The 19,893-nt window shown below is 38.8% G+C and overlaps 3 protein-coding genes across 4 annotated transcripts; 2 read left to right on the top strand and 1 right to left on the bottom strand.

Moving 5' to 3' along the window:
- Window positions 1–1,584: 1,584 nt before the first annotated feature.
- On the bottom strand, window positions 1,585–2,926 carry LOC132175545 (growth-regulating factor 11). Its single transcript, XM_059587514.2, has 3 exons — window positions 2,662–2,926; window positions 2,282–2,563; window positions 1,585–2,173 (listed from the first exon to the last, which is right to left on the bottom strand). Exons 1-3 carry the CDS (start codon window positions 2,708–2,710, stop codon window positions 1,881–1,883), a joined length of 624 nt encoding a protein of 207 aa, XP_059443497.2. The 5' UTR covers window positions 2,711–2,926; the 3' UTR covers window positions 1,585–1,880.
- Window positions 2,927–5,042: 2,116 nt separating this feature from the next.
- Window positions 5,043–11,344, top strand: LOC132175169 (obscurin-like protein). Of its 2 annotated transcripts, XM_059587020.2 has the most exons (7): window positions 5,047–5,417; window positions 5,940–7,606; window positions 7,757–7,907; window positions 7,998–8,145; window positions 8,219–8,464; window positions 8,773–9,060; window positions 10,374–11,344. In XM_059587020.2, the coding sequence occupies exons 2-6, from the start codon at window positions 5,953–5,955 to the stop codon at window positions 9,049–9,051; spliced, it is 2,478 nt and encodes an 825-aa protein (XP_059443003.2). In that variant the 5' UTR covers window positions 5,047–5,417; window positions 5,940–5,952; the 3' UTR covers window positions 9,052–9,060; window positions 10,374–11,344. The 2 variants fall into 2 exon arrangements, with proteins under 2 accessions (XP_059443004.2, XP_059443003.2); XM_059587021.2 differs by lacking the exon at window positions 10,374–11,344 and having other exon boundaries at window positions 5,043–5,417; window positions 8,229–8,464; window positions 8,773–8,860.
- Window positions 11,345–12,147: 803 nt separating this feature from the next.
- Window positions 12,148–14,847, top strand: LOC132176558 (geraniol 8-hydroxylase-like). The gene is made up of 2 exons (XM_059588803.2): window positions 12,148–13,044; window positions 14,242–14,847. Exons 1-2 carry the CDS (start codon window positions 12,154–12,156, stop codon window positions 14,845–14,847), a joined length of 1,497 nt encoding a protein of 498 aa, XP_059444786.2. The 5' UTR covers window positions 12,148–12,153.
- The last annotated feature ends 5,046 nt before the right edge of the window (window positions 14,848–19,893 follow it).

Below are 19,893 nucleotides of genomic sequence, written 5' to 3' on the forward strand. Positions count from 1 at the left end.
TAAAAAGTAGTTTTATACTCTAAATTTAAGAAAAATTAAAAGGAAATTACTGCTAGTACTCGCATCAAATTACTAAATATCTCAATCATTCTTTTTATGGTCATGGAGTCTAATCAAGTTACTCAAATCTAGCTAATGTCTATGTGATCTGGGATTGATCCGTGCAATTTGTTTAATCTCAGTAGTATGGAAAACGAACCAAATCAACAACATAAGAAAGACCCAAAAATAAAAAATGCATCCCCAAATTCTAAGGGGTGGCTAACCGCTCCCTCATAATAATTTGTAGTGGTCTGGCCATCCAACTTGTTTGGACAAGGATCCAAATTTAACTTGTTTTGGCGGGTGTCTACCACCCCAATTTGCTGGGGTGGCACCAAATTGCCCTTAAAACGAGTTTTTGGACACAGTCCAACCATCACCAAAAAAGTGGTTGACCACTTGTAGCCCGCTTTGAGGGTGGTCGAACACCCCCCTTGGGATGGGCTTAATGAGTTTGAACTTTTCTTGCTTTCGCAACCACCAGCTTTGTTGGCCGCATTTTCACTCAACTTTCACCTTCATGGTTTCCTTCCGGAGCAATGAGGTGTTAAAAGTCTATTTGGACTAGATTTTTTTGTTGATTTGCTTGTATTCGATTATGTTTTATTTTCTTTTTTCTTCGAAAGAGATATTTGTTGCTTGCAGTTTATTCTGTTGTACTTGAAGAAAAAAAAAAACTCATTGCATACCAATTCAATTCCTAAGAATTGTTGGGGATCTAAATCCAAAATAGGAAATATCACCTCAAATCTTGAGAATTTAATTGAAAATCCAACAATCAATTGACAAAAAAAAAAAAAAAAAACTATATTTTGATATTTTTCCATTTTTGTACTCATGAAATATATGTCCTTGGATTGGATCTTCCCTCCCATTTGGTCACTCACTCGTCGAAAATAATGGTTATCAGAGCTTCTGAATCAACGTGTTTTCTTGCACAGGTATCCAACTTTGGATTGAGATGGCTACAATAACATATAAAAGTATTGCATATAAGCCAAAAATCTTAAAACTCTCGATCTCCCACATGTTGCCCTCGTCCCCCTTACCATCGCACCGTACTATTAGTCTTCCATCACCACTCTCATTAGAGTGACCAATCATTCTTTTGGTTGGTTGAGGATCGCTGAACCACTTTAGTGACCTCTTGAGGTGGTTCCGGTACTCTAACTAGCCTTTGGGAGTTGTTGCACCACCCCATTTTTATTTTTTTTTTAATCACAAAGGTTAGGTCGGCTGCTCTATAGGCTAATTATGGATAATCGAACCACCATTTTTTGTTTCAGGCTTACGACCGTTGTTCATCCACTCTAAAGGCTTGTTGGAGGTGGTCAAATCAGACCTGCCGTCACCAGATCATACCGCTATCTCCAAGAAATTCAAGGGGGGTAATTGGTCCCCGCTATTAGAAGTGGTGGCGGGAGATTAGTAATGACGGGGAAGTGGTCAATGAGTGCGTCGGTTAGGCCGGTGAACATGGACCAATGTTAATATGCCATGCTAACGTCTCAGACACTTTAGCAGAACATTAAACACTTACAATAATCAAGTAAATGCTCCTGATATTAATAAGCAACAAACATGTCGGGATCAAAGCTAAAGCTGATCACTATGAAGCCCATGAGGTCCTCCCTCCACCAAACACCACAACATATGACAAAATTGTTTCTCCTTTCTGGGAACAGTCTCAAAATCCCTTGTTCCTAGACAGTTGCACAAATGTAGTCCCCAAACTAATTTATGGAATATACTTTTTACCCAAAAAGAGCATGAACTTTCAACACTGATAAAAGCACTATTTACCTCGAAGAAGTAACAGACTCTGGAGAGAAAGGCAGTCATGGAGAGAGATCACAGCTGCTGCTGCTGCTATTCACAGAGAGTGAAATGGAGAGGTTGGTGTTTGAGCTTGGAGGAACCCCAGCACTAGTATTTATAGGTTGAGAAGTTTCCACAAGCTTTCTTGAACGCTGGCGGCATCTTTGCATATGCCTTTCGCAGTACTTTTTCTGTGGAACAGCTTCGTTGCTACACCTCCATTTCTTCCCATCTGTTCTTCTACATCTCCCAGGCTCTGGATCGGAATCCATCCTAATTTTTTTGTCCCAAGATAAAGGGCTAGATGACAAAACTTGGGGAATAACATTTTCAAGATTCAGTAAATAAATAAAGCAAAAAAACCCAAATCAAATCGAACAAGATCAGAGATATTGTAGAATGTCATCAATGGAGCACTTACAGCTTGTGTACCCTGGAGGAACCACACCATTGGAACCGCCAAGGGAGGTGACACTCTTCCATATGGGGACAAGAAGATGATAAGGCACGGGAAGCCTAGCTTCCATGTACTTGTAGATAAGTGATTGAAGCTGTAACTCCTGCAGCTGAAAAATGGTGAAACCGCACGATTTCCTGGAATGACTAGACCCATGTCCAAGCTGAAGATTTAGCCCATCTCCTCCAACTGATATGTTGGTGTTCATGTCCCTAACATCACCCCAAATAGTTGGTCCAATCCCAACTAACAACACAAAAACAAAAAACAAAACAAAAAATGGGGATTGAAATTCAGGTTTTATAAATTAAAAGCAGCAGAACAATTGTGAGAGAATTGAGTACCAGAATTTTCTAAACGGGCAATCTTGCAAGGTGGGGTTGGGAAATCCATGTCAAAGAACAGAGCAAGAACAGAGTAAGACTATAATACTCTGCAATGGCAGCAGCAATAGAAGAGCCAAAAGGGTGTCCGAGGGAAGGGCCAAAAGGTGACTGTAGCTTCGACAACACGCGTACCAGTTGCCTTGTTTGCGCTCCAATCCAAGACAAGCATATAGAACAGAGAATGAAGGAGAGAGAGAGAGACAGAGTTGGTGAGAGATGAGATTGGGGGGAGAGTGGAGAGACATCAAGTCTTGTGAAAGTGTCAGATTATGAGCAGAAGATAGCAGAAGCAAGCGCGTCGTCAGGGCATGACAAGTTGATGCAGAACCCCACAATTGAAGCTGATGTCATTGTCTGATGACAAGTAGGCCCGTCTCTGAGGGAGGGATCATGGCGTTTTTTGCAGTCTCATTGCTTAGTTTAATGTGACTCCCACTTTGATAAGGATAAGCAAGGCTCAGCAGTTGCTCCAACTATAACAGCCCCACCCAGCAGCTGCAAGGCAAATTAGAAACTGACCACTTGTTGAGAAGAAATGTTACATGCCCCAAAGTTCAAAATTCCTAACAAAATCTTATAATAATGAGTGATTCAAAATCTAATCATAATTTTCATTTTGTTTAGACCAAATGAGCTAGGCTAGTGTTTACTTTGACCTTTCAAATAGTGCTTTTTTAAAAATTTACTTCTTCTTTTTCTTTTTTTTTACCGATAATAAATCGCAATTTTTTTAATACACTTTTCACAATTTTATTTAAATATGTGTTTTTGAATTACTAGTTTTCATATCTCAATTGATAAATGAATGCATTTTGTAGCTGAAACTTCAACTTGTCCAAAATTACTTGATTCATAGTTGTCATTGTCTTAGGCCAGATTCTATTAATTAAAATTAGAGCGATGTTACTTTTCAATTTTTCTTTTTTCTATTAAAAAAAATAGAATGAACTTACCAGAATAGCTACTCTATTTAAACGTGACTATAGTAGCACATATCTTTTGGTTCTTCGCTAAGAACATTTGACAAAATGGGTCTAAACAGTAAAAATCGCAAATGCTCTCTTAAACCCTGTTGAAATCATAGTCTAATCGAGCCCCATCAAGACATTAGTGGAACTTAAGGTAGTTTACACAAATTAAGCATAATAATTCTCATTACGGGAGTCAAATTCATACCCTAGTGTTTACCCAACTACATAGAGATTGTCTTAACATCATTGAACTATCAAAGTACTTTCCAAACTTATTTGTCACACTTATTGTATATCAATTGACTAAAAGTCACATAAAACACGTCATTAACTAACATTAAATGAACTTGAAGAAGAGTAGCATTACTATTACCGTTTAAATTAACTTGGTGTGAGTAACAAATGGTGTGCACCTCCTGTTGGTTGTGTAAAAGCTAATTAGGACGTAGCGATTGACAAACATCATGGGAGGATTGGTGTTGGTGTGGTGGTCCGGGATTCAAGGGGTGATATAGTTGTGGCAAGAAGTCTCACTAAATATGGATTTGTTGAACCACTAGCGGGAGAGATAATGACAACTTATGTTCCAGTCAATTTGTGTTATGAAATGGAAGGACATGTCATCATTTTTGAAGGAGATGCATTTCGAGTAGTGACTGCAGTGCATTCGGAGGAGCAAAATTGGAGTAGTAATGGGCACCTTATAGATGATATGAAGATGCTTTTACAATCTATTCCGCAATGAAGATGTTGTCATGTCTCTCGAGATGCTAATTACGCAACTCACAATTTGGCAAAGGTGGCTATCCACCAAGTCATAGATCATACATGGAAATATGTTATTCTTGACTATATCTGTGATGTAATTTTGATGGAGCAACTTGCTCTGATTAATATAAGTTACAATTTTATTGTAAAAAAAAAAAAAAATTAACTTGGGATTAAGGAAAGTTGGCTGGGGTGTGCAGAGACCAAATTGATTTTCTTTGTAATTAGTTAATTGATGGAGGAAAAAAGCTATTAATACCTTAATGATCCTCACCTACTTGTCTTATCACCCATGACCAGCAACATCCCAGATCTACTAAACCCCACCAGAGCAATTTCATGGAGTGAAAGAAGAGAACCATAAAGCTCCATCACCAGGGGGTGCCCCCAGAAATCAATTGCCTGCAATTGCTATAAACAATTGGTTTTTACTTTTATGTTTATCTATAATCTCTCAGGAAAAAACTTACTGGGGTAAAAAAAAAAAAAAAAAAAAAGGACTTTCATCTATGGTGTCCCTTCCTTCTGTTTAGCTCCTTCAAATTGTGGGGTTTGAAAAAAAATTAAAAATTTTAAAAATATAGTTAATAAAACAGTTAAAAATTTAATAAAATTGTGAAAGAGTGCGAAAACATATCCCAAATAAAAACTCTGTGCAAAATTTTACCTTATCGTAATAATCTGAGAAAAAGGAAGATAAGGAATTAAAACTCCGAACAGATTTGGCGTCGCCCGGGCTCGAACCGGAGACCTTCAGCTACACCACGACACCAGCTGAGAAGCCTGTGAATTGGCAAAAGGAGAAACCCAAGGCGGTTTAAGCAATCCATCTGCAAGTATTTCTGCGAGAAGTTTCCGAGTTCTAAATACGAGCTAAACGGTCTTTTTTGCTTTGAGATTTGTGTCTCTCTTTTCCCACCAATTGGAAGCAATTCGGACAAAACCCAGAAAAAGTTCCCCAGAATAATCTCAAAGGTATGTTTTTTCTTTTTTCGCTTGATTTCTCTGTTTTGTGGTAATCATGTACCTTCATGTCCGTTCTGGTTCTAGTGTTTCTGGGTTGCTCTTGTCTTTTATAAAGTATGTTTATTTTCTGCTTTTCAAATTGGTTTATACGAGTGTGTTTGTGCTTATTTCATTTGATGATGGAAAGCATTGCAATATTTCATATGCTTCTGAAGCTTCCTGAGCATAATAGTTCTTTAACAAGATGAATCGAAAAAAAACCCAAATAGTAATATCTTTGCCCACCTTGCACCATTCCAGAAGAGTGATTCTGTTGTCAAGGCACAAATACAGATATTCGTATTTTGTTTCATATAATATGTTGAATTTGTAAATTATTCTGGGAATATAATCGCTTCGCTCTAAAATTCAACCAACTTTACCCGTAGGGAACATTGAGGATTTTGATATCTTTATATTTGATAATTATAGCCCTTTGATATTTGTATGAGGATGAGTAATGGTGTGTTATTTATTTATTTATTTTGCCAGTTGGAAACTGGAAATGGCTAAAGAAGCTAATACCCTTTTCCTTGAAGAATGGCTGAGAAGCATTAGTGGCAGTAGCAGCAACATCAGCTCCACTAACTCCTCTTCCTCATCGGCCCGAGCTATTATTCAAGCTTGGGCGGAGCTCAGGGACTCCCTTCAACACCAATCATTTCGTCCCCATCACCTCCAGTCTTTGAAAACCCTCCTTAACTCTCAAACGTCTCTTCATGTTGCCGACCCACAAGCAAAGATTGTCCTTTCTATTATTTCCTCTCCAAACCTCTCTCTTCCACATGAATCATATCCTCTCTTTCTCAGGCTTCTTTATATCTGGGTCAGGAAATCCTTCAAACCCTCTTCGCTTCTCGTTGATTCTGCCGTGCTGGTCCTCTCTCACCTTTATAATGCTCAATTTGGTCTTAGGAAGAGTCCTCTCTTCTTCTCTGAAGGTGTTCTCCTTCTGGGTGCATTTTCTTTTGTACCTGCTGCGTCTGAAGGCTCTAAAACAGTTTGCTTGGATATGCTCTGTAGGCTGTTGGAAGAGGACTACCAATTGATTGGTTCATCCGGAGAACTTATTCCGGATGTTCTTGCAGGAATTGGGTATGCTTTATCTTCTTCTGTGAATGTTCATTATGTTAGAATTTTAGATTCTCTATTTGGAATTTGGGGAAAAGAAGGTGGGCCTCGTGGTAGTGTTTCTGATGGGCTCATGATTCTGCATTTGACCGAGTGGGTGTTGTCTGGTTTGATCAATTTCCGATCTTTTGAGAAAGTTAACGTTTTTGCCCACGAGACTCTAGAGACTTCAAAGGCAAACTATGTTCCGTTTGTGATTGTCATGGCTGCAGCAGGAGTGCTGAGGGTTCTCAATAGATCCACGAGTGGTCTGGGACTAGAGACTGTTTCCAGACTAAGGATTTCTGCAGAGGATCGAATTGAATCTGTAGCACAAGATATTATCTCTAGAACTTGTGTTACTAATAAAGATTATGATCTCACAAACTGTCTTTTACTACAATGTGTTTCATTAGCTCTGGCTCGAAGTGGCTTGGTGTCTTCCCGTGCCCCTCTGCTTTTGTGCCTTGCTTCTGCATTGTTGACTGAAATCTTTCCCTTACGTCGTTTATATGCAAAAGTACTAGACTTCCCACATGGCAATTTGGCTAGACTGGGGCATGATGAGGTCAAAAAACATTTGAACAGTGTCCCTTTTAAGGAAGCAGGGGCCATAACAGGTGTTTTCTGCAACCAGTATGTTTCAATAGATGAAGATAATAAAGGTGTGGTTGAGAATCTTATATGGGATTACTGTCAAGATATTTACTTGGGGCATCGCCGGGCAGCTTTGATTCTTCGAGGTAAAGAGGATGAATTACTTGGGGATATGGAGAAAATTGCTGAATCTGCTTTCCTTATGGTTGTACTTTTTGCTCTGGCTATCACAAAATACAAGTTGAATTCAAAATCCACCCTGGACACGCACAAGGACATATCAGTACGCATACTAGTTTCGTTTTCTTGTTTAGAGTATTTTCGGCGTATTCGTTTACCAGAGTATATGGATACAATTCGAGGGGTTATTGTGAGTGTTCAGGAGAATGAATCTGCCTGTGTCTCTTTTGTGGAATCTATGCCTTCTTACATGGACTTGACAAATGGTCCAGGTATTGATTATCTGCCATTTTAACTGTAGTTCATGATTAAATTTTTCTCTCATTTTGAGGTCTCTAATGAGTCTCTACAACCCCACCCCTAGTTGATTTTCATATGTAGATATTTTTGTCCTTAATAAAATTTAAATTCTTGTTTTGCAGACTTTTCCTACTCGCAGAAAATGGAATATCTATGGTACATGGATGATGTTCAAACTGCTCGCATGTTGTTTTACCTGCGTGTCATTCCAACTTGTATTGAACGTGTGCCCTGCTTTGTTCTTAGGAAGGGGGTAGCTTCAACTATGTTCTTGTATCCTTAAACTAAACAACCCAATTTTATGAGAAACTCTACTTTTATGAATCATGGTGAACGTTTTGCTTCCTTATTAAATGCAATTAGATATATGGGACATCCAAATGGAAAAGTAGCTCGAAGCTCACATTCCATGTTTGCGGCATTCATGTCCTCAGGGAAGGATTCTGATCCAGATGAAAGAGTATCATTAAAGGAGCAGCTTGTTTTCTATTACATGCAGAGATCTCTATCGGTATCAAAACTTTTGAAAACCATATCATGAGCTTGATCATCAAATGTTGGGTACTAACTTTGATGTAATGCAGGGATATCCAGGCATCACTCCTTTTGAGGGTGTGGCTTCCGGAGTTGCAGCCTTGGTTCGGAACCTTCCTGCTGGAAGTCCTGCCATATTTTATTGTATCCATAGTCTTGTGGAAAAAGGCGGTGAGCTCTGTAGTGACTTCTTCACTCAAGAGGCTGATATGCGGAAGAATTGGCACGGAGAGTCAGAGCCTTGCAAGAAAATCCTAGACTTGCTTCTACGTCTTATTTCCCTCGTTGATATACAGGTCATTTTCTTTTTATTTAATTCATGTCCTTTTCCCATAAAATTCTACTGTTGATTCTCTCCTTTGTTTCTGTTTACATGTGAATAGTAGGATATTCACATCTCTAGTTCAATGATATCCTACTTCAAAATAACTGCTATGATTCGAAGGAAGATATTTGCAATTGACTTAAGCTATATGTAATGAACATTGAATATCATATGTTGGAAGTGCTTGAAATAGACAATGTAGAAAAGTACTTGCACCATCTTGTCTGTTCACTCCAATTGCTAAATTTACTAATATTTCCATTTGCTTATTTTGGCCAGGTGCTACCAGACTTGATGAAGTTGTTGGCACAGTTGATCGTCCAGTTACCTGAGGATGGCAAGAATATGGTTCTTAATGAGTTATATTCACAGGTTGCAGAGTCTGATGATGTTACACGCAAGCCCACTTTAGTTTCATGGCTGCAGTCACTGTCTTACCTTTGTGCTCAATCTACAAGTCAAAGTGCCACCTCTAGAGGGGTGGAAAAAGATGTAAATATGACTTCTGCAGGGAGTGCAGACTCATTAAGCCTGAGTAGACCAAATGCCCGACTCTGAGACATTGAGGTGCAGATTTTGGATTACCCTCCTCTCCTTTTAATGAACTCTCATATCTTAATTATATGTGCTGCTGGTGCTGGTTGCTGAATATTTCAGTTTGTTTTAGGAGCGATATAGAGAAATATGAACTCGCACAAGTTATTTTCTTGTTCATCTTAATAATGCAATAAATACATCAATCACTTGCAGTTTCTACATATCCATAATTCCCCATTCATCTCAACTAGTTAGTTAAAAAAAATTTCATATACACTGGCTTTTCTGTGCATTCATCTTTCTTGCTGGAAATAAAATATGTGAAATCCATGTGCCAATCTCAAGAAGCCCAGAATTCTGAGGGTATAAATTTATTAGTAGATTGCAGATGGAAGTCATACATAATAGAAGAAAGATATGAAGGGGGCCATCTTGTAGACTGTTTTGCCTGCAGAGAAGGAAATATATGGTGCAAATACGGCTTTCTTATCTTTTTGTTCTTCACTTTGAGGTCAATTGTTATGATAAAAACTTCTACTTGGTGTGCTATTCAGGAAGCTAGTGTACTCACTGCTTCAACTGTATTCTTTGTCCTGTTAGGATCCAAGAGGAGAAGTGTTATCTTTTAGATTGTGGGAAATGTTGGTCCACTATAGAAATAGATTCACTGGAAATTTCAATTGAGATAGAAAAGCTTTTCGGATTCTGTATATGAGTCATTTGGATTTATTTGATGGTTTTAATCACAATGGTAGGAAGCTACTGTTAGTGCAGGTCAGTCTCAGTTGCATCTAAATATCGCTATTGAACTTGAGTTTGGTCATCATAGATTAGTCATGAATTTTGTTCTGCAAGTGAACTCCTTCATATTCTAGGATGACCCTTTCAAACATATGGCTTGTGTGCTTACTTTTGTGCTTTAAACTGTGTTTTTTTTTTCCTTCCACTATATTCATATCGTAAAAGTGGCCGATGCTACTGCTCAAAAACTGCACTTAGCAAAGAGTAAGTTGTTGTGCAAGTTGTGTTCAGGGACGGACCTACGGAGAGGGCCAAGTATTGGTAATTTTTTTTTTTCTTGAGCCCACTTATTGATATTTAGATATTATATTAGTTAGGTAGTTGTCCACCTGGTCGCCACCTGTACTATGGTTGCATATACTTTCATCCATTTACAGATACAAAGGAACTATGTTCCCTGTGCATTTTATGTAGTTATATATACTAAGACATATAGGAAGTATGCACACAATGAGTTTTCAAATATACTTGAAACACAAAGGAAAATCTGTCACAGCACTTCATTGCTGCAGGAATTTATAAACCTTTGATGACACTTGCAGAGTTACTCCAGAATCTGCTATCATGTCAGAAGCTCAACAAGAGGTCAAGAAAGAAGAATCAGATATTACTCGAGTCTCCAATACTTGCAGGCGATTGTGGAGAAACTTCCCTTATTTAATTGAAGCAAACAAATGTGGAGATCTGCAGTTATGTGGTCTCAAAGCACACGGGAAAACCCCAACTCTTATTCCCTATAGGTTTTCAGGGTTGGAGATTGGTGTCAGGCGAGTTTTTGAGTTGTTTTCATTTGGTGCAGGCCAGTGATTCTACTTGGATTTCCCTTAGCCTTCTTGATATGATTTGCTTGATGGGAAGCCTGAAAATATATAGGATGAAACAAGAGGAGATGGACTTGGAGAATGACTGTTAGATATTTGCAGAAGTCTCAGCTCCCACATTCTATTTGCATCCATGTTGTTAATCACAGATTAATGAGAATATAAGCAAAAATGTGCTTTTGGAATAAAGTTGGTACTCTTTGGACACTAATATAATTCCTGTTGCCTTACTTTAGTTGAAGGTGCTCCGCTGTTTTGGCTCACTGTAATCAATGGAGGACTTGAAGTCTTTAAATGAAGTATGAAGAAAATAAAGCTATGATGCAGAACTAGGCAGTTGCCTACTAGGATTCGAAAAAAGCTCATTTCTAGCTCAATCCAATCATGGTCCCAAGACCTTGCTTCATGAATTGCATTGGGACCTCTTTAGATGCATTCGACAAGAAAAGTTTTTCAGGGTTGAATGATGAGCTGTAGAAGTTGCTTTATTTGTATAAAGAAACTTAATACACTGAATGAGGGATATGCCATGTGCCATATTATATATACTTCCTTTCTTTGTAAAACTCCAAACTAAGTCGGAAGAAATTTCATCAATTCAGTATGTTGAATTGATATTTGTATTTAGAACATGTGATTTTTATATGTATTTTTAATTATATAAAAATGCATGTGAGAATTAGATTCTCTAATGACACCTTAGTTTAGTTTAATAGATTTGGATAAAAGAATTTTTTCCAACCTGATTTGCAGAAAAAAACTGTCAATTTGTAGGATATTGGAACAACCTTGCTGACAAGCATATAAATTGGCATAAAATGTGGCCAAATAGTGAAGATGAGTGTTACACATCCCAAATTTTCTTTCTAAAAATTAGTTTTCAAATGATGTGTCACTATCTTATGAGATTTATTATTTTGGAAAGTGTGTCACTAACTCATGAGATGGTGACACATCATTTGGAAACAACTTTTGAAAATTAAGTTTAGGGATGTCTAGCATTTTCTGATAGGTAAATCCAGTGGATTTGTTGGTTGAAATTCTAAAATATAAATACTACAAATATATAGGCCAAACAAGAGAGTCATCTGCATTATATTTCAACATTTTCTCTGGTTCAAAGATTATGATTCGATTCGATTCTCTTTATTGTATTTTTGCGTAGCGATAACTTGAACAACTTTTGTATAACCGATGCATAATGGCTATGAACGTGAAAAATGAGTTCCATTAGTTTCTGCTTAAAATTGTTGACGTGGGTGACGTGGGTGGGACTCAAGAGTCGAGGGTTTGTCTCCTCCAAGCTGGTGGTTTAAGGAAGTTTCAAATAAACTAGTCTTCTTCAGATGGAGCTAAATAGAAAGAAACAAAATAGATGTCATCGTCAGGCTTCTCTTTTCCACCGAATTTTGATTGGTATCGATAAAGGAAGAAGAGTAGCAGTCTTGTTTTTCCCATGCCTTCATTCTTTCTTCTGTGAGATTTTAGAGTTGAGAGAGAGATGGATTTCTTGAGCTGTGTAATTGCTCTTTGCCTCACCTGGATCTTAATCAAAACCTTCCATATTATTCCTATAACCAAACCAAATCACAGAAAGCTTCCACCTGGTCCAAACCCATTTCCAATAATAGGAAATCTCTTAGAACTCGGTGATAAACCCCACAAGTCCCTATCCGAGCTTGCCAAGGCTCATGGCCCCATAATGACCCTAAAACTGGGCAGATTAACCACAATAGTCATCTCTTCAGCAGACATGGCCAAAGAAATCCTCCAAAAACATGACCAACTCTTGTCCAACCGAACCATCCCGGATGCACTCCGAGCCCACGAACATGGCGTGTTCAGCTTGGCATGGCAACCCGTTTCAAGTCAGTGGAGAAACCTTCGCAAAATAAGCAACATCCAGCTATTCTCCAACACAGCACTTGACGCCAATAAAGATATCCGGTGGAAGAAAGTGCAAGAGCTCCTCGCCGAAACCCGACAAAGCAGCCTAACCGGTGAGGCTGTGGAAATCGGTAGAGCGGCCTTCAAGACTGCGCTCAATTTGTTATCAAACACCATTCTTTCGGTTGATTTTGCAGACCCGAATTCTGATGCGGCTAGAAAGTTCAAGGAGATCGTGTGGAATATCATGGAAGAGGCAGGGAAACCCAACGTAGCAGATTATTTTCCTTTGCTTCAGAAGTTGGACCCCCAAGGGATAAGGCGGCGCATGACAGTTAACTTTGGGAAGATGATAGATCTCTTTTCCCGCATGATTAACGAACGTTTGCAGTTGAGAAAAGTGTCTGGTTTTATCACGAACAGTGATATGTTAGATACCCTTCTCAACATCAGTGAAGAAAACATTGAAAAGATGAACAAGACCACAATGGAGCATTTCTTCTTGGTCAGTATAATTACTCTTTGTTCTTCTTCTGTGATTTGTTTCATTTCTAGTAGTCATCTATTTACTTTGATTTGGATGAATATGCAGTTGTGATATCACAACATAGAATAATTGAAAGGAATTATTTTATGATTAAGATTAGATTTCAGATATTTTTATGTTGACATATAATTTTTAATAAAGATGATCGAAAGAAGTTTTATTAACAAAAGATGAAAGTAGAAAGAAAAAAAAAACTTTAATCATATGTTCTAATATACACAAAGCATCATCATCTGCTAAACTCTAGTTGAGTTGTTAACTCCTATTGAACCGACATCCTTAAATGGATTAATTAAACCCTTTCTAACAGTGGAATTATATATAGGAATTATGCATCTCTTGGCTTTATTTTCTACTAATTGAGTTGAAGTTCCCCAATTGAACAAAATCACTAATTTGGACTAAAACCACCAAATCATTGTTACTAATGTCTTTGATGTGACTTCACCTTCTCTCAAATCACCCACTGCCTTCTTTTCTGTATTGTATTAATTCTAGAATCAAATTTGGTTTTTTATTTTTTATTTTTTTATTTGTACTTTATCTTTAGAATGTAAATGTAGACTTATTAAAATCAACCACGTAAAATTTTGATACTTTTTTGCGAATAAAAAACTAATTTGTCGGAACAATTTTTGAACGTGGGATTAGGACACTTGTCAATTATATTTAACTAAAATTTAATTAAGGTTTATATATATATATTTTTTATTTTAACTATTAACTTTTTTCAAAGCATCTGCATTCCACTAAGATTTCAATTATACACTTTTACTTTTTCATTTAAAATACTAATTTTTATCTACTCCCACCATTTCCAATGAAGCAAGAGAATTATATATATTCATTTTTTTATAAGTACAATTATGCATTGTTGGGATTTGCTGAGCTGTTTGAGCATTGTTGCAGCTCAGCAAATCCTTAGCTATCAAAACTAACCGGATGTGGAGCATTTTTGAGAATATTTTGCTGCATAAAATTATTTTGACTACCTCAATGTGAATGCTAATAATTAGGAAGTACACTTCTTCGGGCTTCTCTTCTTTCTAATGCAAGTTTCACTAGAACTTCAGGCAAGTTTGAACATCGTATTTCTACCAAAAAAACAGAAAAACACAAAAAAAGCTAAACTAACTTTCAGTTCTTATTATTTAGGATCTATTTGCTGCCGGTACCGATACAACTTCAGCAACATTGGAATGGGCGATGGCAGAGTTACTCCGCAACCCAGAGGCACTATCAAAAGCCAAAACAGAGCTGCAACAAGTAATCGGTGAAGGTCACCTGGTTGAGGAATCAGATATTGCTCGTTTACCTTACTTACAAGCAATAGTAAAAGAAACATTACGGCTGCACCCGGCAATTCCTTTGTTACTCCCTAGGAAAGCTGAAGAAGATGTAGAAATCAATGGCTATATTATTCCAAAGGGTGCACAAGTGCTAGTGAATGCATGGGCTATAGGCCGAGACCCGAGCTTTTGGGAGAAGGCAAATTCATTTCTACCGGAGAGGTTCTTGGGCTCAGAAATTGATGTCAAAGGCCGGAACTTCGAGCTTATACCCTTCGGCGGTGGAAGGAGAATATGTCCAGGTTTACCATTGGCAATGAGAATGTTGCACTTGATGTTGGGTTCTCTTATCCACACCTTTAATTGGAAGATTGAAGATGGAGTTAAACGTGAGGATATGAACATGGATGATAAGTTTGGCATCACTTTACAGATGGCTCATCCTCTAAGAGCTGTTCCTATTCCGGTCTAAAATTTGTTGAAGACTTTACTTTGTTGTGTGTATATATATATATTTGAATGAATAAAACTATACTGTGGTTAGGACAATTTAGAGTGGAATAAAGTCTGTTACAACATTATATATACTATTTTTTTTTTTTTCCTATTTTTTTTTTGTATTTTAAAAAATTAGCATCTGTTGGGTGTATTGTAGTATAATTTGGTGGAAAAACAACATTCGTATTTGGCTAGTTAAATTAACTAAGCTTTTTGTTGAGTGCTACAGTACTTAACAAAGAGTAATATTATATATTCCACTCTTATATCATCTATATTTTATTGGACTCATGTGACATTATCCAATAATTAGTTTTTTTTTTTTTTTTTAATGCTGATGAATTGAAGAGCTAATAAACACTGCTATGTCAATCCAAAAAATTAAAAATAAGATAGTGGTATAGTATATAGTTAGCACTATGCTAATAAATATTGTAGTAGTCAACAAAGTAAAAAAATAAAATTTTTATTCCTCGTTCTCTCTCCTCTTAAATGTAATTGAAGTGATTTTTATAAATAGAGAACCCAATACAATAAAATAAATATTTATATAGAGTAGACAAAGATTTATATAGTAGAATGTGCTCTATTTTTTTATTTTTTATTTTTTATTTTTAAAATAAATAGTTAAAATAAACAATAGCTAAAATTTAGTTAAAATTTAGAGAGTATGATGTGAATGCTCTAAATCTTAAAAAAATTATTACAAAAATTACATTAGAAATTGCTTACAAAGTCTAGATCAACCTTTATCAAGGAGCAATTTGCAGTTTGTTTGTTTGTTTGTTTTTTTTTTTTTTTTGATAAATAAAAATGAAAAATCAAATACTACTATCGACTTTCATACAAGACAAGAGCATGCCTTGGAGTTTCTAGTGTCATTCTGTCTTATTCTTTACTGTTGAAGCACAATTTTCTTACTGGTACACTTGCCAAGTCCAAGTTGACGTAAGCTGGTGGGGACACTCCGATGCCTAAGTCAGAATTTGAGAGAGGGAGAGTATAAGCAACAAAGGAGAGTTTAAGAGTCAAAGTTACGCTTACCCAAATGTGAAGAAATTATTCGTCTTTTATAGGCATGAAGTAGTGGAAGTCCCCTAACCGATGACTTACTCTTCCCTGAGTTTTTGCGATGCAGCTGCTAACAAGAGATTTGAATCGTTATCCTTTCCGAGATCTTAGGGAATTTAGATCGTAGGATTTAGTGGTTACATGTATCACTTGATTTGAATATTTGTATGTGATCATTGGATAACATATCTGATTTGTATTTTAAATAGATGTGATAGCTTTTGTATAGATAAGATCCTTTATCTATTAACAGCTATATCTCCCTAGATATCTGAGTTATCCTTGCTACAGAGACCTGTGTGTCCTGAGTTAGTCTCGGACTTAACGGTCTTGGATCTTATGGGTTTCGGATCTGTAGGTCTCGGGAGCTGGGGATTCGGGCATGGTTACCCGAAACCTTACTGGGCTTGGACCTTTCCATGCTTAGATTAGGCCCAAGGATTGCTGGGCATTTAATGGGTTGATCTATGAACCAACAGTTACCCCCAATTTCTATGTCTATATGACTACGGAAATTTCATGTTTGAAGGAATGGGTCTATCTTCCGAGGCCCGTCTCTGCATGAAAATGTCCGAGACGACTGATGATCTTCCAAGTCCCGTCTCTGTACGAAAATGTCCGAGATGACTAATGATCTTCCGAGTCCCGTCTCTGCACGAAAATGTCTGAGACGACTGAGGCAGGAAATTTTTCTGAAAATTTTTGAAATTTTAATTACAAATTTTGGGCAGACAAATTTTTGAATTTCAAATTTTGGCGGGAAAATTTGAATTTCAAAATTTGAGGCGGACAAGTTTTTGAATTTCAAATTTTGGCAGGAATATTTGAATTTCAAAATTTGAGGCGGCGTTGGTTAGTATTCCCGAGACCCCGTCAACTCATTGAGTCAAGTACTTGAGTACCTCCACGTGTCGGCTGCAGAGGCGCACCGCTTTCGGCGCATTTATTGCGCATGTTTTCGAGGCGAACCTTTATAAAAGGTGGTTTCTTCTCTTTTTCCTTTACTTTCTTTCTTTCTTGGTTAAAGCTTCCGCTTCTGAGTTTCCATCGTTCTCCAAGAGTTTTCTTCGTTCCCTTTTTCTTTTTCTTTCCACAACCATGTCTGGTGACGAGGGATCGGGCTTAGATGGTTTCAGTGGTAATACTTACCCAGTGTAACGACCCAGGAAAAAACGCTAGCCATATCTGCGCTATCACCCTAAAAGGACTAGTCAATTTGGAGTTTCCTTAGAGTTCATTATAAAGCCCAGTTTCACTTAGTAACTAGGCAATGTGGGACTTAACACTCATGACTATTTCTATAAACCACCCACTCTATGTGAGCTTCTTCTTATCTTCCCAATATGGGACCGGGGTGTTACAAACTCCCCTTCTTAAACTCCGGACGTCCTCGTCAGGTCCACGTCATGTAGTGCTCCAGTACCACATGATTTGGCGTTACTAGGTGAAATTGAGCTTTATAATGAACTCTAGGAAAACTGCAAATTGACTAGTCCTTTTAGGGTGATAGCGCAGATATGGCTAGCGCTTTTCCCTGGGTCGTTACAAGTGGTATCAGATACCAATTGTAGCATCTCATCCCAATGATATACAATATTGTCCGCTTTTGGCTCCCCTCGAACTAGACTTTCCAGGAGATCACCCATCCTGGTACTACTCCAGCAGAAGCACGCAAAACTGCGGAGTTCTGATGGGATCATGACCATCACGGCTTTAAAACGCGTTGTTTGGGATCAGAGATACATAGCAGCAGCATAGCAGAGCCCTTCCCACAACAATATTGTCCTCTTTGGCGCCTACTAGGAGTCTATCCCACGACCTCCTGGCATCCCTGAAGGCTATGTTCCTCCCTAGCCACCACTAGGCTAGGAGAACGCGTTGTTTGTCATTAAGGGTGTAGTATACATTTAAGCACATCCTCATCTTCATACCCAGGCTATGTGGGACATCCCACATTGCTTGGGCATGGAAAATGTGATGCGTTTATATGAGATATACTTTCTCTAAATGATATAAGGCATTTTGGGGATAAATCCAATAATAAAACCGTGCGGGCTTGGCCCAAAGCGGACAATATCATACCACTTGGAGCAGGAGATGTTAAATTATGGTATCAAAGCCATAGCCCAGCCTGAGATGGGAGGAGCATGCACAAGCCCATGAGGGTCGCCAGCAATGACGCTGGGTCTTAAGAGGGGGTGATTGTGACGTCCCACATTGCCTAGGCATGGAAAAGGTGATGTGTTTATATGAAATATACTCTCTCTAAACGGTATGAGGCCTTTTGAGGATAAATACAATAATAAAACCGTGCGGGCTTGGCCCAAAGCGGACAATATCATACCACTTGAAGCAGGAGATGTTACACCCAGCCTGCTGGCGGCCAGAGTTAACCAAGGCTGATGAGGGAAGGATCCGGATAGAATGTTTTATTCCCAAGTCAGTGAAGCTTTGGTTCGACGACGAACAAATGGGTGACATTGTGCGTGCTGATGCGTACGAAGTCTGCCTGTACAAGACCATGTTTCGTGTTGGTTTTCGATTGCCCTTCCCACGGGTAGTACGAGAGCTGTTGAGCCATGTGAACTTGGCTCCACATCAGATTGTGCCTAAAACATAGAGGTTGTTCTATGCCTGCCTCATGCTTTGGCCTATGGCTCTCGGACCAAGGCAGTTTCTCTCTGCACGAGAGTTTTTACGGGTATACCGGCTCCAAAAGACCCCAAAGTGTGAAGGCCTATACAACTTTCAGTCTCGGCGGGGGAAGTTCATCCATATGGACGGTAAATATTCTAGTAACCACGGGTGGAAGAGTAAATACTTTTTTGCTAAAGGTTAATGGGAGTTTTATCCCACTGAAGTTGCCAAAGGTCCGAGAGTGCCTCGGGAAACATGTGTTCTTGCGGGAAATGCGGCTAAGGAACCAATCCTTACTGACAATGGCAGCTCTGTGTGAACAAAGTTTTGGCGTGGGCTTAGAAACATGAAAGTCTGATGAGCTACACCAGACTAATTAAAACGGCCTTAGAAGGAAAAGGTCTTGAAACCCTTGAGGGAGGTGCTGGCGGAACAAAGAAAAGACCGACTTCTGAATTTGTCCTGGACCCAAAGCTTGTCATCTTAGATCCTCTAGCAGCAAATACTCGAAGACCTTCCCCCCGAAATCCCATACTTGACAAAGGCAAGGGTAAGATGGTGGAGTTGCCAAAACAAAAGAATTTTCCACTTCGTACAGGTGGGCCTTTAAAAATAAGTGGGGGACCAGACCAACCTGCAACTCCACAACTCCGAACCTCTAGGCCTCTAAAGATGGATACCAAGGCCAAAAAACCCAGCACTCTTCCTCCTCGAGTAGCCAGGCGAGTAGCCAGGGTTTTGAAGTTGATAGATGAGCCCGAGGAGCCCGAGGCTCCTCAACTGAAAAAGAGGAAATTGGTGAAGGCGGCGGAGGCAAAGGTGCAGAATTAGTTTTCCAGCTTCTTGGCCGCTAGGAGGAGGACCGGTCTTAAGCTCGTGGTGAAACCTGCGGCTGAAGTCGAGACCTTCCTCGCAAAAACGAGCCCATCTCGGCTCGGCCGTTGAATGCTACTCCCCTAGTCTCGGCTGGTACTGTTGCCTGGACCGCAATCCCCATCGAGTCCGCATCATTTCAACCCTTAGGCTCAAACATCCAACATATCTTGGATGAGATAGAGCTAAAGGAACACTCGAAGAGCTCCGTAGGGATGGTGTGTGCAAGGTCCGATGGGCCTACTGCAGCAGCGGAGGAAGGGCTAGGGCCTCAGACTCTATCTCCTGTTGCTGAGGATAAGACCATAGCTCAGGCTTCGAAACCTGCAAAGGCTCAGCTACCAACACCTTCCCGTGCCTAGAAGGCTTCTGCTGCCGAGGCCTCATCTTCTTCAGACTTGCTAGTAAGGCCTCAAGGGGTGGATTGGACTGTTAGTGG

Source organism: Corylus avellana, chromosome 3, assembly GCF_965113065.1.
Source record: "Corylus avellana chromosome 3, dhCorAvel1.hap1.2, whole genome shotgun sequence".
In the NCBI taxonomy this organism is placed as follows: Eukaryota; Viridiplantae; Streptophyta; class Magnoliopsida; order Fagales; family Betulaceae; genus Corylus; species Corylus avellana.